Here is a 24,845-nt window from a genome sequence, read left to right as displayed (position 1 = left end):
GCCAGAACCTCCCGACCAGAGTGGCACATTTGTCGCAGTCGATGAACTGGCACTGGCACGTCGTTACCCAGCATCTGTGGTTTCCACCAAGGCTCACTCGTGGTGGTGTGCGTTCCGTGGGCTTGGGCACGTGTGGAAGGACACGCGGCCCCCTGTGCAGCATCACGCAGAGTGGTTTCGCTGCCCTAAAGAATCCTCTGCTTCCTCTCTTTTACAACCCTCAACATACAGGCCTTCCCACGCCAAGGTCAGGAAGTTCTCTGAACCCTTTCTTTCCTCTCTTCTCCCTGGTTACAGAACTTCCAGAACCCATTGCATGGAGGCTTATGAAGGATTTCAAGAAGAATGTTTACAGACTCTTTAAGCATTTTTACCAAAAGGATGATTTTGCTAAACACTCAGCTCCCTCCTAGTTGGCCTTGACTTGCTGTATATATAGAGGACCCGGGATCCAAGTTCAGTGCTGGCTCCGACCTGCTAGCCTCGGCCCCACAGTCCATGCTCCCAATACCATGAGATGCCTTTCCTTGCCCTGAAGACCTCACAAACTTACCCAGAACTCAAAAAAAGGACGTACAGAGGGGAATAGCTCAATTTCACATACTGCCATACAAAACACTGGTCTTTAAAAATGATCCTCATTCCATTAAGTTCTTATAATCAGACTTGTCCAAGATGATTAAGCTGAACTCTTGGGTGAACTAAATTGATGTCTGTTGAGATGGAATCCTTAGCACAGCACTTTTTTTTGTCAGAAGAAGAAAATGTGACGTAGTCTTGCCAGATTGGGACTTGGTTTCTGTCGGAGGTATTCTTTTTTTAAAAATACCAGAGCATGAGATCTTTGCACAATGATATGTACCTTAAAATTATAGATCTTGTTACAGCTCATGGTCCTTGTTCTCTTATAGGTTCAGATATTAAAGGAAATACTGTTGTGCCAGAATCCGAACTCTCAAAATCTTACGAAGACCAGTCCTCGTATTTTTTTGAAAAATATTCTAAGGATCTTTTAGTTGAGGTAAAGGAGCCTTTCTGGAAAGTAGATCTCAATCAGAGCATTGCTGATCATGATTCCTCCATGGATCGATTTGTAGGACCTCAACGGAGATGTTGGGCATTGGCTGGATACACGGTTGGGAAAATTCTGTGGGTGTCTGTTTCGTGCCCTGTGACTAGTTTTCTTTGTGTCCCAGAGTACTTAGAATTAGAAAAACCAATAAGGTCATACTGTGCTTAAAATGAGAAAAGTACCCAAAATTAGAAAAATCAGTCATACTCTGCTACAGGGTCATACAATATCCTAATATGTGGCTTTTTGGGAAAAAAACAAAGGGTCTAGCAGAGATACTGCACCAGAGGTTCTCAGATGCCGACACAGAGGAGCGCCACCACGCGTACTTGAAGCCTTTCCGCATCCTCGTCAGCCTGCTGGACAAGCCGGAAATAGGTAATGTTAGAAATGTGGTTACCGGGGCGCTTGGGGGTGGGGGGGCGGCTCAGGTAACTGATATTAACCGATAGTTAAGCATCTAACTCTTGATATCGGCTCAGGTTATGATCCCCAGGTCGTGGGATCTAGCCCAGTGTTGGGCTCTGCACTGAGCGTGGAGCCTGCTTGGGATTCTCGTTCCCTGTTGCCCTGCCCTTCCTCTGTACTCATGCGTGTGCACGCAGGCCATCTCTCTCTCAAAATAAATAAGCTATAAGGAAAAAAAAAAAAAGAACTGTAGTTATTCTCATAGGCCCGATGTGGATTACCTGTGTGGAAGGAGTTAAACTTGGTGAGACACAGCATGTTATTTTAAATATAAGTCAGTCACTGGAATTTCAGAATTTTGAAGCATTTTTGTCACATGTTATGTCCAGTCATCCTGTCTAGGCACCGCTTAAAAGTTTTGCATAATAACGTGGACACTTTTATTAGAAAAACACCTTGGAGCTCCTATTCACGTCTGCGTGTGTGCCTAACAGAGCACGGATGCAACTTATTTTGTAAGAGTGTTCTTTCAGTCAGATATGCTTCAGGTGAACTTTGATTTTATCCTCAAGTGGGTAGGGGACCCTCCTCCATTACCCAGGGAAAGCCACTTAGGCTGTGCGGACTTTGGTCTGTTCCTCCGCCAACTAACAGGCTTGAACTAGACTCCAGTTCCTGAAGGGTCCCCTTTTGCACACTATGGTCCTGTGAGTGTCGGCTAAAAAAACAATGACCTTCTTTCCCTTGCTTGAAGAATAGAAATTGCCCTGATATCCATTCACGGTAAGATCTTAATGTCCAGTCACTTGAGCACCATAATGGGGCCCCCATCTCCTCCACGGAATTTCGAGTGTGATGGCATCACCTAAACACCCGGGTTTTGCACACCACCTGGTAACTTTGCAGAGAACAGAGTCGAAGGCATTAATGAGATCCTTTCTCCCTCTGGTCTCAGGTGGGAGGATGGAGACCCTTCATTTGTTCATTCACAGGCAGCCCTGGGATTTGATGAGTGGCAGGGATGATGCTGGGCTCTAGGGCTGTGACGGGGAAAAGAAGGCATCCAGTCCAGTTGAACGGAAGGGAGACTGTGAGGTCCTCATGTGATTCTGCTGCTGTTAATAATAACAGCTGACATTTTCTGAGCCTTTTTTTTTCTACAAAGTGATCTGTGTGCAACATGTAATGTACATCTCCATACACCCCTCCTTCCCTCTAGCAACCCTGAAGAGAGGTTTCTTACCACACCCATCTCACAGATGGAGAGATTAAGGCTGAGCAAGGGAAAGTGATTTGCCAGAGGCCGCCAGGGAGCTGAGATGAAAACACGGTCTGTTTGACTCAGAGCCTGAGCTCTCTGACGGGACACTGCTGCTTACCTGCCTGTACTCAGAACCCCCACTCTGCCCCCAGCCACTTGCTCACATAACACAGATGACCCTGTACCCCATGGCATGTATGGCTCTCTCGTTGCTCTTAACCAAAGTCAGAACATGAAGCCTTTGTCCCTCCAAGCTCCAGCCTAAGTGCCACCTGAAGGTACCCATGTATTGTGCTCTTCCTCCCAGCCCGCCCCTCCCCTGCAGCCGCAGTCAGCCAGCGACAGCTCCAGCAGATTTTCTTCTTAGTGTAGAAGAGTCAGGATTTCGTCTAAAAACTGAAATGAGCTGTAGAAGTATATTGAGAGCCTACTGTGTAACTCGGGGAAATATTCAAGAAAGAAAACATAACTGCATTTTGGAAGGCGTGTGTTCTTTGTCGAGATGCTGCACCTGGCAGACCAAGTGAAACCTTGCTGCCAGCTTGGGCTCCGGGTCCCAGTTTCCAGAAGGGGAGGAATGGCAGGCTTCTGTGCAGTCACAGCAGTCTAATTTCCTCTGTCTGTTAATCTAGTTGTCCTAGGGAAGTCGTGCTTCAAAGGCAGAGGAGTAGCTCCTATAGAAGTAGAGCCGGAAGGCACAAGGCAGTCATTCTGTTGCTACCAGTCTCCAGCCACTGCCTCGTTGTCTTCTTGAATCACGGCAGCAAACTTAACTTCATTTGTCAAAAACAGGTGGCATTCTCTTTTTTTTTGAGAGAGAGAGAGGCAGAGACAGCACGAGTGGGGGAGGGACAGAGAGACAGAGACAGAGACAGAGAATCCCAAGCAGGCTCTGCAATGTCAGCACAGAGTCTGATGCGGGGTTCAAACTCATGAAACCATGAGATGATGATGATGGAGCTGAAACCAAGAGTCCGACGCCTACCTGACCTAGCCACCCAGGCGCCGCAAAAGCATTGGACGTTCTTGTACTGTAGGTAAAACATACATGGGACTGACTACCAAAAATGTGTTCTCGAAAAAGAATAAAAGTTTTCTCAGAGGCAAGTTTTTGTTTTCATGGTAAAGCAGCATAAAAGAATAATCTGCTGATTGCTTTTGACAGCAGTGTGTTGACAGTGTTCATTTTCTCCAAATCAATCCTGGTCTCATCCCTTTGCACCCTTGGGTGAGAAGTCACCTCTCTTCACTGCCTGGTGGCTGCTGGTTGTGGAGCAGAAACCTGCAGCTGCCTTCCACCTGACTACCTGACTGCAGTGTTTCTCTAACCTGCAGCGGGTTGTGCTCTTTTAATAAGCCTCTCAAAGAACGGTGTTATTTTTTTGTGGGGTTCTGGTGCATGATTAAAAGAATTTAGAGGAGCTGCTGGCTGGCTCACTGGGTAAAGCATGCCACTGTTGATGTTGGGGTCATGAGTTCAAGCCCCTTGTTGGGCTCGAGATTCCTTTAAAAAAAATGTAAAGCAAAAATTAAAAATGCAAAAAAATTTTAGAAAATTTAAAATAAGAAAGTTGCCGTGCTCAGTTGGTATTTATGCCGAGTAACATCTCTGGCCAAGCAGTTTATGCACACTCACACCCACGATGCGTACGCCCTGCTCCATCAGGCAGAATTGGGCGTGGGTGAGTTACTTCACCTCTCTGCCTCTGTCCCCTCATCTGTAGTCGGTACAGTGGTGTGGAACTCGGTCACGCGGCTGTTGTGTGGATGGAATAAGTTAGTGGATACAGTGTGCTTACAGTCCTGTCCAGCTCATAACACACGCGACAGAAATGCTGGCTGTTTTCACGAATGGGCTTTTCCCCCAGCTAAAGTTGTCATCATTAAGCCAAAATTTCTGAGCATTTTAGAGTCTAAAGTTGTGTGTACAGTTAGTCTTTGTTTCGTGCGCACGCCATTTATTGATTTAAATATGGATTGCTAACCTTTCTGTTTTCTTTTTCATTGCAGGGCCTCGAGTGGTTGGGAATTTGTTCCTTGAAGTTATCCGGGCCTTTTATTCCTACTGCAGAGATGCTCTCGGCTCTGATCTTAAACTCAGCTACACCCAGAGTGGAAACTCACTCACGAGGTATGGGTTTGGCCTCCAGCTTCGCACCTCTTCCTCCCTCCCTGATGCTGTTCGTCTCACCTCCCTGCTGTGTGTTATAAAGTGCATGGGGCTAGAGAAAGTGGACACGCAAGGAACCGTGCCACTCGTTAGGATAACTGTGCTCAAGTCAGTCACCATGAATGGACTGTTCCCTGTTGAACACGGTGAAGAGTTTAAAAGGCATCGGAGCTGGTCTCCACCCAGCCTGGGGTGTACAACCATATTTACGGAGCGAGTAGAAAAGCTGTTGCAGGGCACCCAGGTCTGGCGTGTCCACGCGGTAGCTTACATGGAGGATGGCAGGAGGCAGGTAAGGTTGGGAAGTGGAGCCAGTGGCAGAGGGGAGAGCCAGGCCAGGGCACGCTGAGGGCAGGTGCCGCAGGACCCCGAAGGCACAGCAGGTGGGGTTCAGGACATGGCAGACCCGTTGCCTTGAAGGATGTAGTTCTCTCTCAGCCCTGGGTTTAGTTTTTGTTCCTTTTAAGATAGTGCAGTCTCTTCCTTTTGACTTTATTATTTTTTTGATGCTTTAATTACTTTATTTTTGAGAGAGTGCACGCACAAGTGAGCCAGGGAGGGGCAGAGAGGGAGGGAGAGAGAAAATCCGAAGCAGGCTCCAGACCCCAACACAGGGCTCGATCCCATGAGCTCATGATCTGAACCGAAACCGAGAGTCAGACGCTTAACTGACTGAGCCACCAAGGTGCCCCTTACTTTATTCTTGATGTCATTTCCTTCTGCCCGAATTAGCATTGGGTATATTGAAAATTTAGATCTGTTTGAAGATTTCTCTGGTTTTTAATTATAAAGGTACCAAGAGTTCTGAGTGTTTGCTTTTTTCCTCCCAGAATGTTTGCTCTTTTCTCCCAGAATTATTGTTTTTCTAGATATGAAAGTAATACAGGCTTTTTGTGGAATATACCAATATTTGAAGGTATCAAGAAAAAAGATATCACCCATAATCCACTGCCCTTGAGAGAAAAACATCAAACATTTTCATTTCTTTCCAGACTTCGAATGCATACGTAAATGTACAGATGTCTATCTTTTATTTTAAGGACGGTGTTACATTAGCTATTTAGTTGGCTGTGTTTTTAAAATGCAAGTTGTGAGTAACTCTGCTTTCTTCTGCAATGGAATATAAAGATTGCCCTTGGTTCCTCAGTAAGGGTTGATCACTTATTTAAATAAATCTTGACAAATTGACCAGTCTCTTGCTTATTGACTTGTAAGTGGCTTCCAATTTTTAAATGGCCTTGCAGTGGTATCCTCATGTATATATCTTTGGGTGCCCGTGCAAAGATTTCTATAGGGTAAGTCCATAGAGTAAATTTCCTGAGTCCTAGAGAATGCACATTTAAATTTTAGCCAAATTTCCCACCCAAATGGGTGTACCCTGTTATTTTACCAACAGACTAGCTCATTACCATACCTGGACTCAAACTGTTTTCTATATCAGCTTCTTTTCACAACAGCTCTGAAACGACTTTCTTTCTTTTTTTAAATTTTTTTAATGTTTATTTATTTTTGAGAGAGAGAGAGAGACAGAGCACGAGTAGCAGAGGAGCAGACAGAGAGAGGGAAACACAGAATCTGAAGCAGGCTCTAGGCTCTGAGCTGTCAGCAGAGAGCCTGATGCGGGGCTTGAACTCATGGACCATGAGATCGTGACCTGAGCCAAAGTCAGACGTCTGGCCAACTGAGCCACCCAGGCGCCCCTCTGACACTTCTAAGAGAATGTCTCCGTATAAATACTGTTTAGGACAGCATTATGCAAACTCTTTCCATTTACAGGACAGTAACATTTTTACCTTTCTTAGGATTTGTCTATCTCTCTAGAAACAGGTAAATGAATTACAGTTTTTCAGAACAGTGTTCTCGTAATGGAGGGTTTCTCATGGAATATAGTTATGAGTATTCACCTTCCCTTACAGTGCAATAAAAGAAAACAGAAATGCCTCAGAGATTGTTAAAACCGTGAATTTGCTGATCTCTTCCCTAAGCACAGACTTTCTCTGGGATTATATGACAAGGTGCTTTGAGAACTGCTTTAGGTAAGTGTCCAGTTTGGGATTATGGAATGTTCAGGAAGGACTGGAAGCTCTTGTGGCTTCGTAGCTGCTTTTTGTGGTTCAGGGTGGGTGGTCTCTGCTGAGCACACGATGGAAAAAAATTCACTTAAAATCTTAGAATAAAAAACATTGCCATTAAGAAGGTTCAGGTAATCTCTGCCACATAATTTTTAAGCTTTTTTATTAATTCTAACTTGAGATGAAAATTCTCTGCATTTTCAAGTTATGTTGACTAAATAGACTCTTCGTGCAGTTGTCCTGGAGGCTGATGTGTTTACAGAGGCTTAGTTTTGTGGCTCTGTGACTAGAGCGAGTGGTTTTGAAATTGTCAGTCTCCTCGAATTCTTACTGAAATTGTTCCGTAATGGGTCCGATAAAGCATAATGTCTTCAGCTGTGGTAATCAGCTTTAAGCCACCTTCACTTCAGTCTGGTGACTTGCACCACCTTGACATTGTGACTGGTGGCCCCGCCTTGGAGATCCACCTGCTTCCCCACAGCAGGGGAATAGCGTCATTTCTCAGAGCCTGTCTTGTCCTGAGTCACCCTGTCAAACTTCTTCCTGTCACCCTGAGTGCAATGCCCTGTGCTGTCACTGCCCTCTGCATACAGCAGCTTGACAGAAGTTTGGCTTGTCATTTCCTGTGGCCTGGCCTCAGAGCCCTACATGCGCTCTTCAACACCTCAGACACCCCAAGGAGAAGCAGGCCCTGTACCACATAAGAAAGCTGGGGCCCGGCGACACACATCCCTCGTGTGGCTGCGCAGCAAGTTCGCGGGGGAACCCGGGAGCGCCTCACGTCCCCACTGCCCCCACGGTACAGCTCCAAGTCCCCTGGAGCCGGGGCACAGCAGGCCTTCATGTCTCTGATGAATGAATCATACTTGGACCACGGGCCACGTTATACTGAAGCTGGGATAATTTTGGTCAACCTGTTTCCATTTCCATTCTAGAAAGTGTGCTTCCTTTTAAAAAAAAGATCAACTATGAAACATTTCAAGTGTAAGAAAAAACAAGAATGCCAGATACACGTGCACCTGTTAACTGAAATTATAGTTAACACTTGACTATTTTTTTTTCATATTTTTTTTAAGGGATAAAGTGTTGCTACCCAGGTAGAACTAACTCCTACCTTCCCAGCACCTACCCCCTTCTTATTGGGATTATTAGTGTCCATCCCATCCATGATGTCTTTGCATTATAACTAGTGTGTATCCAGAAATGTTATGGTCTTGTGTGTCTGTTCAGGCTTTACACAAGTGGTATCAGGCAGGTTGAATGTAACATTTTGCAGTGAGCTGCTTGGTGGGGAGTAACAGTGCTTTGGAGAGCTGTCTGTACATGGGGTAAAAACACTAGTTTCAATTTTTCCATTGCAATGGTACTTTGTCCCAACTCTTTACACTCATGTGCACAGGTCTTTACACACACACGTGCACGGGTCTCTTTAGAGTAGACACAGAGAACAGTTGGCCAGGCTAGAGTGTGTGCACTTCTTCAAAGTCATTCTCTTGCTCAAACTCCAAGGTAACTACATGGTAATTTGCAGTGAAGACAGTGAACTCAGGTCGAGTTGTTCCACGAGAGCTAGATGAATCCAAAGTTACTGTTTTAAAATTTTTTTGTCTTTATTTTGAGAAACAGAGCATGAGCAGGGGAGGGGCAGAGAAAGAGACACAGAATCTAAAGCAGGCTCCAGGCTCTAGGCTGTCAGCACAGAGCCCGACATGGGGCTCAAACCCATGGACCGTGAGATCATGACCTGAGCCAAAGTCGGACACTCAACCAATAGAGCCACCCAGGCGCCCCCAAAGTTACTGTTTTGAAAACAAGTATCTGTGTATTTTCTAACTTAGCTATCTAACCTGTCACCTGCTTCTTTAAAAAGAAGTGTTGAGTTTTATAGCGTAAGCAGCCACCCATAGAGCTGAGCATTGTGGACGTCAGAGAGTCAAAGCCGCTCATGTACACGAGCTCATGGGGGTCACGTGGGAAGAGCTCTCACCAGAAGTGGAACGACTGTTCGGCCCACGCCTTCTCAACCCCGCGCCTTCCCTTGGAATATGCCTTTGGTTTGGGGCTGGAGACCTAGTGTTGCTCATGGAGTTGAGCTCCAGATCCACTGGGCAAGGGGTCCCCCCGGGATCTGATCCCAACCCGCATATGAACTGATGAAGTTCAGGTCTGACTGAACCCGTTTTGGAGACAACAAGCAAATTCAAGACACTGACACTTCTCTGTGTTCCTTTTAGAAAGCTTAATTATTAGAATTACAGAAGCTATCTTTCAATATGTTTGAAATAGAGTAACGTTATTGGACATCATAAATGCTTGAAGTTACCAGAGGAGAAAGAGCTGACTTGTTTCTCTTTCCTGTGACTCCTGTAGGGCAGGGAAGCAGAGTTACACCGCTGGGAGCAGCATCAGCCCTCCCCCGACGGTCTCGGAGCTCTGCACCCTCCTGGTGTTCCTTCTGGACGTTATTCCCCTGGTGAGGCCCCTTGTCGTGAACAGGGGGCTCCGTGCTTGGCTCTTATTTACTTTCTCATTAGTGTTGTTGGCCTGATAAACCTCAGCATACTGAGAAGTGGTTTTACATAAACGCCCGACACTTTTATCTTTTTTTAATGTTTGTTTATTTTTGAGAGAGAAGGAAAGAGCATGAGTGGAGGAGTGACAGAGAGGGAGACACAGAATCTGAAACAGGGCCCAGGCTCCATACCGTCAACACAGAGCCCGACATGGGGCTCGAACTCCCAAACTGCGAGATCATGACCTGAGCCGAAGTTAACTGACTGAGCCACCCAGGCGCCCCCAACGCACGCACGACACTGTTTGTTTTGGTGCAGGGAATGTAGCTGAACTTAACCTCTTAATGGCTTTTATGTCTTATTTAAATTTTTTTTAATGTTTTATTTATTTCTAGGAGAGAGAGAGAGACAGCATGAGCAGGGGAGGGTCAGAGAGAGAGGGAGTCACAGACTGAAACAGGCTCCAGGCTCTGAGCTGGCAGTCAGCACAGAGCTGGACGCGGGGCTCGAACCCACGAACCGCGAGATCATGACCCAAGCGAAAGTCGGACGCTTAACCGACTAAGCCACTCAGGCGCCCCTTTTATGTCTTATTTAAAAGAGGTTACAACTTTAAGCCACTTATAAGCGGCCTGAGCTAAAGTTCTGTAAACCAGAGATGAACTGGGCATCATTCATTCTACATTAAAGTTGTTTAGTAGCAAGAGTAAATACACTTCCAGGTAAAATTGTGCCATTGACTAATTTTCTCAAAGGAGGTTAATAAATGTGAAATAAATGTGACAGCAGTTTTCTACTAGAAAAGACACTTGAAAAGAGAGGAAGCGCTTCCTCCTGTAGCGGTTGGTTAGCTTCCGCTCACCTTCCAGCCCTTGTTGTATGTATGTCTGCTTTTGTGTGATGCTGGTGTCTCTTTAAACACGTAAGTGAGGGGTATTTGTCTAGATCAGAAAAGAAATGCTTTGTTTTCTGACTTGGGAATGCACATGAAACTTACTTGTACTCTTAAAAACTGATCTTTTCTAAGGTGCCATTTTGAGGTGCATTTTTTTTTCTGGCCAAAAATTGGAAGCCCATTAAACTCCTGTCTTTTTTCCACAGGAACTTTACTCTGAGGTACAAACCCAGTACCTCCCGCAGGTGCTGGGCTGCCTGGTGCAGCCTCTGGCTGAGGAAATGGAGGCCCTAAGCTTACCTGAGCTCACACATGCCTTGAAGACATGTTTCAAGGTGCTGAGCAAGGTCCAGATGCCACCTTCCTACCTGGACATGGAGCCCACGAGTGGATGCACGGTACGTGCCTCGAGGAGCGGATGTGGTTCTCAGGCAAGGCTTATGCCCTCCTGGGAGCATGAGGGAATTAGGGCTGGTTAGGGGAGGAGTGAAGATCAGAAGATGTAAAGGTAATATCTAAATTATGCTTATAAAATCCTCAGACACTCCCCAAAAGCTTTTAGCACGGAAGCTGACTCACCTCTTCACTTTGTCCATCCCCCTCCTGCCCTGCATTTCCTCCTATAGCGGTAGGTTAGCTTCCGCTCACCTTCCAGACTTTGTTGTGTTGTATGTCTGTTTTTGTGTGATGTTGATGTCTCTTTAAACATGTAAGTGAGGGGTGCCTGGGTGGCTCGGTCAGTTAAGGGTTCGACTTCTGCTCAGGTCATGATCTCACAGTTCACAGGTTCAAGCCCTGCATTGGGCTCTGTGCTGACAGCTCAGAGCCTTAGCCTGCTTCAGATTCTGTGTCTCCCTCTGTCTCTGCATCTCCCGTGCTCGTGCTCTCTCTTTCTCTCTTCCTCAAAAGTAAATAATAAACATTTTTTAAAAACACCTAAGTGAGACACTAGTTTACTTGGTCTGTGATAATGAAGTATCACTGACTGAGTGACTTACATGAGAGGAAGTTACTGCCTCACGGCTCTGGACACCAGCATTCGCCCCCTGGTGTCCAGATTTCCACTTTGTGAGGACACCAGTGATGTTGGATCAGGGTCTTCTCTAGTGAGCTCCCTTTAACCTGGTCATCTGCAAAGAGCCTATTTCCAAATAAGGTCACATTTACAAGTAACGCATTAGGACTTCATCGTCCTTTGAAGGGGGTGCTGCCCAACCCATAACATACCCTGCTCTCTGACTCGCTTTGGTTCCCAAACAGTATTTGGGGACCTCCTTCCATGTTGGTGCACGTAGAGGCACCTTACTCTGCTTCGATGTCTACACAACAGCAGCTGTGGGCTTCCCAGGCTCTCCGCTCCCGCCCTGTTGAGTTACTTAGCTTGTGTCTTGGCTTCGCCGTTAGGGACGGCCCCACGTCCTAGTGCAGCTTGTTTGTGGCTACAGCTTTCTCTGAGGGATCAACTCCCTGAAGTGGGTTGCAGTCAAACCCATTTCTTTTTAAACTGGGAGAGAGGCCTGCTTGCCCCTCTTAACTTGACATGGACACTGCCAAACTGTGTCCCCAGAAGACCATGTCATGGTCCCCAAGCAGTCTGATTTTTTTTTTTTTTTTAATTTTCCACTTTGCTTCAAGATTTGAAAATTCTGGGGTGCCTGCCTGCATGGGACAGTCAGTTGAGCGTCTTACGTGATTTCGGCTCAGGTCATGATCCCAGGGTCGTAGGATCAAGCCCCGTGTCGGGTTCCACACTGAGCGTGGGGCCTGCCTGGGATTCTCCCTCTCCCCCACGAGCTCTGTCTCTGTCTCTCTCTCTCTCACTCAAAAAAAAAAAAAAAAAAAAAAAAAAAAAAAAAAAAAAAAAAAAAAAAAAAAAAAAAAAAAAAAAAAAAAAAAAAAAAAAAAAAAAAAAAAAAAAAAAAAGATTTGAAAATTCTGCCCTTGACAACCATTCACTGTAGTTCAGTGTAGCCTTGGGCGGGAGGGCGGACAGGCAGGGCAGCCGGGCACTCCTGAAGGTCACTATCTATCTATCTGCACCCTCAGGTGCAGACTCACACACAGAGGGTTCATTTCCAAAGTGAGTCCTTTTTTTACTTTTTCTAGCTATTATAGCTAATCAGAAAAAAATCCTTTAAGTGACTTAAGATGCAAAGTTTAAGCATTTGTTCATAAACATAGTTAATGATGTTTTTAGAAGTGCATATTGTTTCATTCTTCCCTAGAGAGCACGGTGGCATGAATGGTAAACGTTCTAAGTTTAATGTAATATTATCTAAGTTAACAGTGTAAGAGAGAGGCTGATTGATCAAATGTTGCAGTGGCAGCCCTTTGAAAAAGCCACAAAGTGGGTACACACACGCGCGCACACACACACACGGGTAGATAGATGGTTAGGTGCTATATATACCAGGGTAAACACTTTGTTCTAGTTTTCTGCTCTCATTTTATTTTTTCATGACTTTATTTTACCCCTGGTCCAATGTCCTTATTCATGTTTTAAATTTAACTAGGTCAGAAACTGTTTTTACAAAAGGTTTTTGAACCTCAAAAGCCTGAGTGAACATACAAAGTCAGCTTTTGAACATACAAAGGCTCAAAGCCAGCCTGTGCGAAGAGCTGGGGGTACGGTAGCCTCTCTCTGGGCTTGCACCCCTCTCCGTCCCCCTGATGGGCCTTCTTCATTTTACTGGGCACTTTTGCACGTGGGTTGTCCTAGGAAGAGAATCATGATTTTGGAAAACAAGATGTAAGCTCATGGTTCGCCCAATCCGGCTGACACTTGAATACCTTGGCCTCACGAGATGGTGTATAATAGTAACCAATCTCCATTTTTTGCAGAGTCCAGTAAGAGGTGAAAACCGTGAAATAATTATAGACACAAAGGCCGTGACTCCAGGTGATGAAGAAGCTTCGTTTCCTCCGCTGAAATCCGAAGACAGTGGGATCGGGCTCAGCGCCTCGTCCCCGGAGCTGTCGGAGCACCTGCGGGTCCCCAGGGTCTCTCCGGACAAGGACGATGTATGGAAGAAGGGTGGGAGCATGCAGAGGACGTTTCTCTGCATCCAGGAGCTGATTGCCACCTTCGCCCACAAGAACATCTTTGGGGTGCAGCCGACGGCGTCTGGGGAGGAGGCCAAGTGCGAAGAGCCCGCGGGCCGGAGGGACGAGGGTGGGCCACCGTGCACGGCGGCCAGCGACCCCAGCCAGAAGAACTCGTGGGACGCCAAGCCCATCAGCGTGCCCCAGTTTAAGCAGATGCTCTCCGACCTGTTCACGGCTCGAGGGTCTCCATTTAAGACAAAAAGTGTGGAGCCGCCGTCACCTGTGACCCGGAGCCCTGGCCGGAAGAAGGAGGAGGACTGGGCCGTGGAGCAGGGGGTCGTGGAGCTGGGGAGCTCGCGGGAGGCCTGCCGGGAGGCCTTTGCCGCCGCCTGCCACCTGCTGCTGGACTGCGCCACCTTCCCCGTGTACCTGTCCGCGGAGGAGACAGAGCGGCTCTGCGACACGCTCTTCCAGCTCCCTGGTGAGCGCCCGGCCCCACGGAGCCGCCCTCAGGAGTGCTGACACCTAGCTGGTGTTTGCAGAGCCGAAACCGTCTGCCAAGAGGGGGCCGTCCCCACGTTTGTCTCCTTGTTTTGTCATTAGCTGTGTGTGCCTTTGACTTGCGTCTTACCGATGGCACCTGGGTGAGGCTGAGGCTGTAATTTTGACCTTTACGTGTCCTGTGTGGCCCATTAACGGGTCTGGAACATAAACGGTGCTTAAGGAAAATCCGCAAGTAGGCTATTTCATGAGACCTGTTGTTAAAGATTTGTGTTAGTTTGCTAAGGTTGCCATGACAAAGTCCTACCAACTGAGTGGCTTAAAAAACAGAAAGGTATTGTCTCCCCACTCTGGAGGCAGAAGTCTGAGATCAGCCTGCGGGCAGAGCCGTTCTTCGTACGAAGGCTCCCAGGAGGGATGTGTTCCAGGCCTCCCGCCTGGCTTCTGGTCGTTCCCTTGGCCCGCGGCATTATAGCTCTAGTCCACGTGGCGTTCCCCCGTGTGCGCATACGTGTCCTGTGTTCAGATTTCCTTCTTAGAAGGACACCAGTTGTGTTAGATTAGGGGCCTGTTCTCATGTGACCTTGTTTTAACTAACTACATCTGCATCAACCCTGTTTCCTAATAAGGTCACATTCTGAGGTCCTAAAGGACCGTATGACTGCAACATAAGAATCTGGGGGGAGTTGGGGGCAGGTACACAGTTCAATCTATAACAGGCAGCATCTTAGAAGCCCAGGCCGCCATAACAAAATCCCAGAGATCAAGTGGCTAAACCAACAGAAATTTCTTTCTCGGAGTTCTGGAGGCTGGAAGTGGGAGGTTAGGATGCCAGCATAGTCTGTTTCTGAGGACATCTCTCCCCTGGGTTATTAACAGCCACCTTTTTGCAGGACGCTCACATCCCGGGGACGTGGGGGGTGGGTCTCTCCAGTTTGTCTTCTCCTAAGGCCACCAATCCCATCATGAGGGCCCCACCTCTGAATGCCAGCACACTAGAGGTTGGAGCTTCAGCATAGGAATTTGGGGCAGACACAGTCCAGTCCTTAGCAGGCAGTGAACACTGGAAGAAAAAGTGAGAGAGGAACGTGGGAAACAAGAAAGAAGTGATCACGTTGGAGGGAACACAGGACAAAGCTGTCCCTTCTTGTAGTCATCACAGCAGATTTCCTGTGCAGTCTGTCTCTTGGACCGTTAGCTGCAAATGACACCATACCTGGAGGCATTGCACTTGGAATTCAAGTCCACAGTGTATTTCGGGCCTCCCGTAAAGCTAATTTCACATGTCCCGTTATCAAGGGAGCAACCTTGAAGAACCATTTTGAACTACACCAAAAAACGTGAACTTACTATATGTAAATTTAAAAGAAATTTTTAAGGTGAGTTTTATTATATGTAAACTTTTAAATAAAGATGCTTTGAATCCTCTCAAAGCCCTGACACTGACATTTTCAGAATTCAAAGAGTCTGACAAGCTTTTGAAGGCAGACCCAGTCCCCTTTGTCCTCTGGCCCTAAGCGATGACTGTTAGCATATCACAAGAGGTTATCGTACCTGCTGGCCCTGTGACATCTAGATCTCAGGGTGCCTTAGGATCTGTGAATTGTGAGCCACGTTCATGAGGTTTTTCTTTATCTCCCTCCTCTCTGACTGGCTTCCTTCCAGGAGGCGGCGACTGCACCTTCCCGTCGTGGCTGAGGTCCCTCATGACTGTTTGCTGCTGCGTGTCCGACTGCTTCCTCCAGAACGTCGCCATCTCCACTCTGCTGGAGGTGATCAGCCACTCCCAGTCCCTCGCCCTGGTCATCGAAGACAAGATGAAACGCTACAAAAGCTCTGGACACAACCCATTTTTCGGCAAGCTGCAGATGGTGACCGTCCCTCCCGTTGCTCCGGGAATATTGAAAGTCATTGCAGAGAAAACAGATTTCTATCAGGTAACGTCCCACTGGGAGGAGGGCGGGTGACACCCTCTTCCCAACCAGGTATCTAAAGTTGTCCCCGAGGCCACAGTCCCTGTGATAAGGGAAGTGGTGGCTTTGGTGACAGCCAGAGAGGGTTGCTCCAGCCTTGTACCTGCCTTGTCTGTCTCTCTGTCCCAGGCTCCTGGTACAGTTTCTAGCTCTGTGGCAAGAGGGCAGTAAAATATTTGTGCATAAGGACTGTTAAATTCTCTAAATATACAGAAGAAGAGACTGGGCCCTAACAGAAGGTTAAAGGCTTCGAAGCTATTTAGCCTCAAGGACAACTTAGTTACCTGTCATTGAGAAAATGTTATTGCTGAAGATGGTGAGCACATGTTCCTCTTTGTGGAGACAAAGTAAAATAGTTTAAAGCTGCATATGTATGATAAGGCTCTTAATTGCAAGAAGTTAAAAACAGTTCCAGCCGGGGCATCTGGTGGCTCAGTAGGTTAAGCGTCTGACTTCGGCTCAGGTCGTGATCTCACCGTTCGTTAGTTCAAGTCCCACGCTGGGCTCTGTGCTGACGGCTCAGAGCCTGGAGCCTGCTTCGGATTCTGTGTCTCCCTGTCTTCTCTCTCTGCCCCTCCCCCATTCTCTCTCTCTCCCTCTCTCTACTTTTCTCAAAAATAAAAAGAAAACATTAAAAAAAAGAAAAGAAAACAGTTCCAACTAGCTCATGAGGAAAAGTGAAGTTTATTATAAAGATGGTGCCTGTGGGTGGCAAAGGGCAAGATAGACTGCAGCTGGGTCTCATGGGGTCTCACCTGGGAGGCTGTTAGATCCTGAGACTGCTCCCTCTACGCATCGCTCGGCCATTCAGGGGCCACCTAACTAACTTGGTTGCCACTTGACCTTTGGTCTGCCTCATGACCGTCCGGTTCCTCTAGCGAATGATGCTTGTATGTCTTTCCCACAATTGTGAACTGGTCAGCATTCTTAAACAGTGTGTCGGAGGGCCCGGGGGTCAGGGCCCTCTTCTTCCCTGGCCCACCCAGCAGGGATGCGGGCCATGGGGTGCAGAGAGGGATGTGCCCGCTCACCAGGACCTTGCCCCTGCAGTGATGGGGCAGCAGACACCCTGAACACTTTGGCACCAAGGAAGAGATATTTCCAATATTTTATGGGTGAATGAGATACTGAAACTAACCAGTCCCTTTCGGTCCTGACAGCCTATGCTCTGAAAGGCTTTTGGGACAGGCTGCCCATCTCCTGTTTGGGATGAGCGCTTCTCACATGTCATGTAACTGAGGCCACCTCTAGGCTTTGTTGCTTTTCGTTGTCATTGTTAATGACAGCTTTACTTAGGTAGAATTCACATGCCACATAAATCACCCACGTGAAATGTACAGTTCAACAGTTCTTAACCATATTCACAGAATTGTGCCATTTTACCTATTTTCTCTTTTTTTAATTTCTCCATTGCAATTTTCTTTTTCAGTAAATGAATGTTTTCCAGTTATGTATTTTAATCGCTTTAATGACTTTCCTCAATGTATTTTTGGAGCTGTTTTCTTAGTGGTCACTCTAGGGTATACCAGGTACATCCTAACTTCCCAGAATCTACTCACTTCCAGGCTGAGTCCCAGTGAAACCCGGAGGCCTCCTGCAGTGTGGGCTTCTCCTCTTCCCCATTCTTGTACTGTTGGTACACACATCACATCCATGTGCGTCACACACCCAATGACACGGTATTATGGTCATTACATAATTTTATGTCCTTTCCAGGAAGCTGGAAGAAGAAAGGAAAACAAATAGCTAGACAGAGAGTGTGGTACTTAACCTTCTTGCTTACCAGTTCTGGCTCTTGTGGATTTCAGGCCTCACCTGCGCCATTTCCTTCCTCCTGTGCACCTCCGCTCTCTCCCCCTCCCCTGTGCCCCTGGTGCTGTGTCTGCCATCGCATTGTCAGCAGTACTTGTGTGCCTGTCGTTTACACAACCTTTCTAAAAGAATCAGTTGAAAGAAGAAAGGAAATACACACTTTGTAGAACTACATAATTACCTTTACTGGTGCTTTTGCCCATTCTATGGGTTTGATTCACTGGGATCGATTGCTTTCACCAAGAACTTCCTTACGTGTTTTTTATAAGACAGGTCTGCTAGCTACAAATTCGCTCAGTTTTTGTTTATCTGGGAATGTCTTTATTTCACCTTCTATTATAAAAGATAGTTTTACTAGATATAATGTTCGTGGTTGGGCTTTTTTTTTCTGTCAACACTTTGAATATAAGAATAAATCTACTTTAATCAGCCCCAGGTATGCCTGAATATACAATATTTAAGGAAAGCAGCACTTTTTTATTTTTATTTTATTTATTTATTTTAACATTTTTATTTTTGTGAGATAGAGACAGTGTGAGTGGGGGAAGGGGCAGGGAGGGGGAGACCAGAATCTGAAGCAGGCTCCAGGCTCTGAGCTGTCAGCACAGAGCCCAGTGCAGGGCTCGAACAAACTCCCCAACCGTGAGTGAGATCGTGACCTGAACCGAAACCAAGAGTCAGACACTTAACTCACTGAGCCTCCCAGGCGCCCCAGGAAACCAGCACTTTTTAAATAATCCATAACAAATGCTCATGTGAATGTTGAATGATCTTACATTTAAATTCACCATTTGAATACGTGATCCCACTGTCTTCCTGTCTCCAGCCTTTCTTATGAAAAGGCGGCTCTTAATCTTACCGAATTTCCCTTATGAATGATGAGTGACTTCTCTTGCTGCTTTCAAGATTTTCCCTCTTTTGTCCATTAGCATCTCGTTGTGATGTGTCCAGTGTGGACGGCTTGGAGTTTATCCTACTTGGAATTCTTTAAGCTTCTTGCATGTGTAAGATTAATGTTTTTTCATCAAATGTGGCAAGGTTTCTTTAGCCATTATTTCTGCACATATTTTTCCTGCCGCTGCCTCCCCTCCTCACCTAGCACTCCACTTGTGGGAAACGCTGCAGCGCTTGATACAGTCCCACGTTTCTCTAAGGTCCTCATCATCCTCTTCATTTTTTTCTCTCTACTCTTCAGATTTTGTAATTTCTGTCAATCGGTTTTCTTTGCTGCTTCTTCCTCTGTTCGGGTCAAATGAACCGCCGAGCCTCCTCAGGGATGAAAGATTCATTTCAATTATTATACTTTGAATTCTAGAATAGAATTCCCATTTGGTTCTTTTTCATCTTTTTTTTTTTTTTAATGCTTTTTACTTGTTGATATTATCTACTTGATGAGAAGTTGCCATCATACCTTTCTTTCTTTCTTTTTTTTCTTTTTTGAGAGAGAGAGAGAGAGCTCAACTGAGTGAGGGGCAGAGAGAGAGAGGGAGAGCAAGAGAGAGAAGTGGGGCTTCTCCAAAGCAGGGCGCAAGCTCCTGAACCGTGAGATCATGACCTGAGCCAAAGTCAGATGCTTAACGACTGAGCCCCCGAGGTGTCCCTTCCTTTGGTTTTTACAACATGGTTTCCTTTAGTTATTTGAACACACTTCTAATGGCTACTATGATGTCTTTGTTGAATAAATCTGACACCTGGGTTGCCCTCACAGACACCTACTGCTGCCTGCTGTTTCACCCTTGTGTGCTTATTGTATTCTCTTGTTCCTTTGCATGTCCCGTCATTTTTATTGAAGACTGGGCATTTTAGATAATGTATCATAGCAACTTTAGTCTGACCCCTGCCCGCAAGTCTTGTTGCTGTCTTCCTTTCTTGTTGATTGCTTAGTGACTTGCCTAGACTGTTCTAGTGAAGTCTGTTTCCCTGCAGTGTGGGCCCTGTGGCGCTGCTCCCTGGAGGAATGTGCAGGCCCCTGAGATGATGCTGGTCTTAGCGGGGTTCTCATTGACTATATCTCTCCCCGGTGTCTCTGTGAAGCTGTCTGTTGGTCTCACACCCAGCTGTGAGGCTCCACTAACTGCTGACCGACTGCTGTCTTGTTTCCCACGGTGCCCAAAGGCGTAAATTAGTCCACAGTCTAATAGTTTTTTGATACCAGTGTTTGAGGTTGTTTTGTTTTGTTTTTGTTTTGCGAGGAGACTTCTTCCCAGCTCCCTCTTTTCCTGGTTATTTCTGATAAACGAGCTGGCCTGTGGTTTCACTTGTTGGCTCTGCTGGAGCTTCCGGCCTCCACTTAATTCCTTACTACAAAAATTCCATTGTCTTTAAGAGTACCCTAGACTCGGGGCGCCTGGGTGGCTTAGTCGGTTAAGCGTCCAACTTTCGCTTAGGTCATGATCTCGCGGTTCGTGGGTTCAAGCCCCACGTCGGGCTCTGTGCTGACTGCCAGCTCAGAGCCTGGAGCCTGTTTCAGAGTCTGTGTCTCCCTCTCTCTCTGACCCTCCCCTGCTCACGCTGTCTCTCTCTCTCCTAGAAATAAATAAAAATTAAAAAAAAAAAAAAAAGAGTACCCTAGACTTGAACTTCCTCACCCTCTTCCAGGCAAACTCCGTTCCCTCGACGGAGCTCTCTGTTTTGCGCATGCCTCTCCCTCTGGGCAAAGTCTCCATGTCCCTTTGCTCAGAAAGAGCTGGGACCCAGACCGGGACCTGCTTCTGTTGGAGTGAAAGCCCCGAAGGTTGCCCGCAGGGGCGGGGCCCTCCAGCCTTGTGTGCTGGCTTCTCCCAGCCTGTAACTTCCCTCTGCAAGCAAACCAGGGTAAGAATGACCAGAATGCCAGCACTGGTGGCCTGCAGCCTGGATACAGCCTCCACCCGAGAAGGGGGACGAGGATCGAAATGCTGTGGCCTCCCCTTTCGCAGAGCCTTGACTAGGAGCTGGTGGGGAGGGGACTCTACCTGGAGAGGTAGTCACTTTCCTCCTCAAGCCCTGCCGAGCCGAGGGGGTGAGTACGGTCGTAGTTCAACTGCCACAGACTTGTTGCTTTAATTGTAACTTAGTAGATGTTCTCAAATAAATGTTTATTTCCTGAGTGGCCTTAGGATAATTTCCAGAGACCCTAAATCATGTTTGATAGTTTTATTTTTCTTATAACTTTCTATACTTTTTTACAGTGCTGTAATTTAAACTTTTTTAGAATTTTATAATTTTTAAAATCATTTTTAAATTTTCTTTTCTGGGAGCGAGTCCACAGAGCTCCTCACACGGCCATACTAACTTGCGTACTCAGACCCCATTTACAGTGTCAGCTCCGGGTGGAGCCTTATTTAATTGCTGTTTGTCTTGGGCCCCTTGTACCTCTCCCCTTCCTACCAAAGTTGAGCCCGTGTGGATCTTGCAGCCGGGAACAGCGTCGCTGTAATAAGCAGCAGTGACGGGGCAAGTCCTTCCTTGGTCCTGCGTATATCGGAGAAGCTCGGCATCATCGTATTATAGGCACAGAGAGGAAAACAGAAGAAAGAATTTAATCCGTGAATCTTTGACCGCATTAAATGCCCTTGTTGTGATGATATACACTTAGTGGTGTTTTTGGAAAGGACGCTTTTCCGAGTTCTGTCTGAAGCCTTGATTTTTGTTTTGAATCAGATTTAGTACAGATCTGAGTACTTACTGCCCGTCAGGCACCAGAGCGTCCTTTATAAAGTGTACAGCTCTTACGGGCTGGGGGCGGCAAGGACCCCAGTGCCTGACCACATCCAGATGCTGGACTGGGAGGCAGTAAAGCAGCCCCCACAAACAGCCAGCCAGTCTTCCTCCCGCACACCCTCGCCCCCGCCCAGTTCTCGGTTCCAAAGTAAGGCTGCTTCCAGGCCTTCTAGCCCTTTCTCATTCCCACGGAACAGCCCACGTACCAGTACCACGTACTGTTGCCCACAATGCACACAATAAGGTCTGCGATCCCATGAGTCGCCTGACTGACCTTTCTGATCAGGTGGTAAAGGCAGAATTCAGTTCACTAACAAAGTGTCCAGAACACAGGGATGGAGAAGTCCAACATAGATGAAGGAGCAGGCATGTGTTTGGGGATCAACATCAACTCCGCACCCCTTCAATTCCAGAAGTCTCTCACATGTAAATTTGCCCATGGGGACCACAAGTAAGGGGACTACTCTCCTTAGTCAAAGTTTTGTATCAGAGGTTTAATTGCCATTTGATAATTGGGAATCACATTCCTTTAGATTAAAAAAAATAATAGACATAATGGTCAGGGGCTCGAGGCAGTCAGTGGTTAATTTGATTTATGCAGAGAAGATAGTTTTATGTAATAAAAATAAATGGGCCAGAAAGGGACTGCCTAAGATTTGGCCTTAGACATTTGGTCTAAGATGTACTTAGAAAATATTCCAGTCTGTGAGGCATAGTCTTTTTCCATGACCCGGAAGAATGCCTTCAGAGATTCCTTCCAGGAAGTGAGGTCGACCCTCCCTTTGAGTCTCACCCTGGTGAGGCAGGCACCCCGCTGGTGCTCCCTGGAATTTCGGGAGGGGCTGCAGCCAGGTGCAGCCCCCGCAGGTTTAAAGAGCGCAGATCAGGGCTGAGGAGACAGACGACCTGATTTGGGGTGTGATTTGTGTCCTGGAAGTGAGCTGAGCGTCCGCCGCGGCACTGTGCACAGGAATGGGAACAGGCAGGTTTGTGGAGTTTATACCACGAAAGCCACGATGCTCATCAGTACCGTGTGGTGACCAATTTGAGCCAACCACAGGTGGTAGGGAAGGTGCTGTGAGTGTCTCCTCAAGACTGGTGACCACTGCGAGTCACCACGCTGCCAGCACATAGTTAGGCTTTATCAAGTGTGCTGGTCAAATGGATACATCAGCCAGTAGGTTCCTGCTTCCAGCTGATTTCTCTCAGAAAGTAATGAGGTTTAGGTAAGAGCTGCAGTGTTCTTAGCTGCTCAGAAGCCTCCAAGTTTGAAGGGGCGCCTGGCTGGCCCAGTCGATAGAGCCTACAACTCCTGATGCCAGGACCATGAGTTCAAGCCCTACAGTGGGCATAGAGCTTACTTAAAAAATGAAAAGAACAGGGTGCTGGGTGGCTCATTTGGTTAAGTGTTCGACTTTGGCTCAGTTCACGATCTCACATTTCATGGCTTCGAGCCCATTGGGCTCTGTGCTGACNACCGCGAGATCATGACCTAAGCGAAAGTTGGACGCTTAACCGACTAAGCCACCCAGGCACCCCGAGCTTGTGACTCCTAATACCAGGGTCATGAGTTTGAGCCCCTGGGTGGATGTAGAGAAAGCTCCAAGTGTAGCCTGTCACATTACCTGCTGGGGTTTTAGTTTGGTTTGGGGTTTGCTTTGCTTTGTTTTGTTCATTCATGGTACTTCTTTGTATATTAAGGATTCTCACGTAGCAAGTATAGGTGGAAGCCGGGTCCTTGGTGCTGGCACTGGACTGGCACAAAGAAGAAATGTGGGTGGTGCCTGTGTTCTCACGGTCTCCCTCCTGTCCCAGAGGGTGGCTCGTGTGCTTTGGAATCAGCTGAACAAGGAGACCCGGGAGCATCATGTCACCTGTGTAGAGTTGTTCTACCGGCTGCACTGCCTGGCCCCGACAGCCAGCATCTGCGAGGACATCATCTGCCATGCCCTCCTGGACCCTGACAAGGTCAGTCGTGGCAGCCTGTAGTCTCTGTCCTATGATCCCAATGCCAGGCCACCCTTCACTGCATGTGCCTGAGGCAGACTTACACATACACAGTCATTCCGGGGCTCAGTGGGCATTCCTGATCAACCAACAGGTGTCCCAGAATCTCGGGATTGGGGGGCCCTCAGAAGCACAAGGCACCCCTTCTTAGAGTCCTGAGAACAAGGGTTGTGTCCATGTGAAGGCTCACCAGGGAAACCTACCCCAACTCCGGCGATGTTTGCAGGAGCTGTGGGTTCTCACGGGCTCTGGAGCTGCCGGGGAAGTAGGGAGTCATAGAGAACGCATCGCCCTTTTAGGCCCGGGCCGTCCTTTGCAGTCAAGTTGTGTCCTTGTTCTCTAAGCCACTTGGGCCTGGCACATCCACAAAGATCTTGTGATCTTCAACCACAGGTCCAGTTGTGACCCTGGATGTGGGCTAACGTGGTGTCTGACTGTGCACGCTGACACAGTGAGCAAGGAGGAGAGGAGGCAGGTCCCCCACCGTCCAGGTCGCAGCCCAGGCACTCTGGGAGCCCAGCGCCTCTGCTCACATTCCTGCCATCCCTCTGAGCTGTTTGTTACGCGGCTGTGTTCGCTGGCTGCGGACAGCGTGCTCTTAGGAAACTAGGTGCCTAACTCCCGCTTGTTTCCTCGTCAAGGGGACAAGACTGGAGGCTCTGTTTAGGTTCTCCGTCATCTGGCACCTGACGAGAGAGACGCCAGGCAGTCGGGTGACATCTCACAACCGCTCCCTGGACAGGTAAGGCAGTCCACGTGGGCAGTTACTCTGAACGCGCAGGACGCTTGTGTGCGGCTGGGGAGTGGGGGGTGTGGGATGGAGACTGTGACCTCATGTTCTGGATGCACAGCAAACAATCCCCAACGATCCCGCAAGTGAATTCAGGCCAGGCATATGTGAGTGCGTGGTGGGAGTGTTCTCACTTTGGTCCTGGGGGAGGAAGCCCAGCGTGCATCAGAATCACCAGCAGAGCTTTGAGAACACGCCTCACGAGGGGACCTCTGTAGGGCCGGGAGCGGTCTCGGTCTGGAACCAGGTGGTTAGCTACGCTGCGTGTTTACACTCGCAGTGTTGTCAACCGTGTTTGTGAGATGTGAACTTCAGTGCAGTACAATCTAGTGCACTTTTTTTTTTTTAATAGCCTTCCTCAGGCCTTCTGGGGGGCTCATTCAGTTAAGCGGCTGCCTTCAGCTCAGTTGATGATCTCATTGGTTCGTGAGTTCAAGCCCCGTGTCAGGCTTTGCACTGACAGTGCAGAGCTGCTTGGGATTCTCTCTCCCTCTCTCTCTGCCCCTCCCATGCTTGTGCTCTTTCTCTCTCTTCCTCCCTCTCTGCTCGAGTGAATAAATAAACTTAAAAAACAAAATTTAAAAATCCCCTTTCTTGTTTCCAAAACTAGGTGTGGGGCCAGGC

The 24,845-nt window shown here is 47.5% G+C and overlaps 1 protein-coding gene across 3 annotated transcripts in view; it reads left to right on the top strand.

The window, feature by feature from the left end:
* DOP1B (DOP1 leucine zipper like protein B) overlaps positions 1-24,845 on the top strand; it is a 96,814-nt gene that overhangs the window by 35,307 nt on the left and 36,662 nt on the right. For all 3 annotated transcript variants that reach the window (XM_077765467.1, XM_077765466.1, XM_077765469.1), the window contains 10 exons: positions 912-1,021; positions 1,336-1,450; positions 4,752-4,872; positions 6,828-6,947; positions 9,354-9,456; positions 10,598-10,789; positions 13,233-13,917; positions 15,603-15,874; positions 23,240-23,392; positions 24,073-24,173. In XM_077765467.1, the coding sequence (XP_077621593.1) occupies positions 912-1,021; positions 1,336-1,450; positions 4,752-4,872; positions 6,828-6,947; positions 9,354-9,456; positions 10,598-10,789; positions 13,233-13,917; positions 15,603-15,874; positions 23,240-23,392; positions 24,073-24,173 (1,972 nt within the window). The remainder of the gene's footprint in view (positions 1-911; positions 1,022-1,335; positions 1,451-4,751; positions 4,873-6,827; positions 6,948-9,353; positions 9,457-10,597; positions 10,790-13,232; positions 13,918-15,602; positions 15,875-23,239; positions 23,393-24,072; positions 24,174-24,845) is intronic.

Source organism: Crocuta crocuta, unplaced genomic scaffold (assembly GCF_008692635.1).
Source record: "Crocuta crocuta isolate KB4526 unplaced genomic scaffold, BGI_CrCroc_1.0 scaffold84, whole genome shotgun sequence".
Classification (NCBI taxonomy): domain Eukaryota; kingdom Metazoa; phylum Chordata; class Mammalia; order Carnivora; family Hyaenidae; genus Crocuta; species Crocuta crocuta.
Note: the sequence above shows the minus strand (reverse complement) of the source record. Positions and strands in the feature narration are given on the sequence as shown.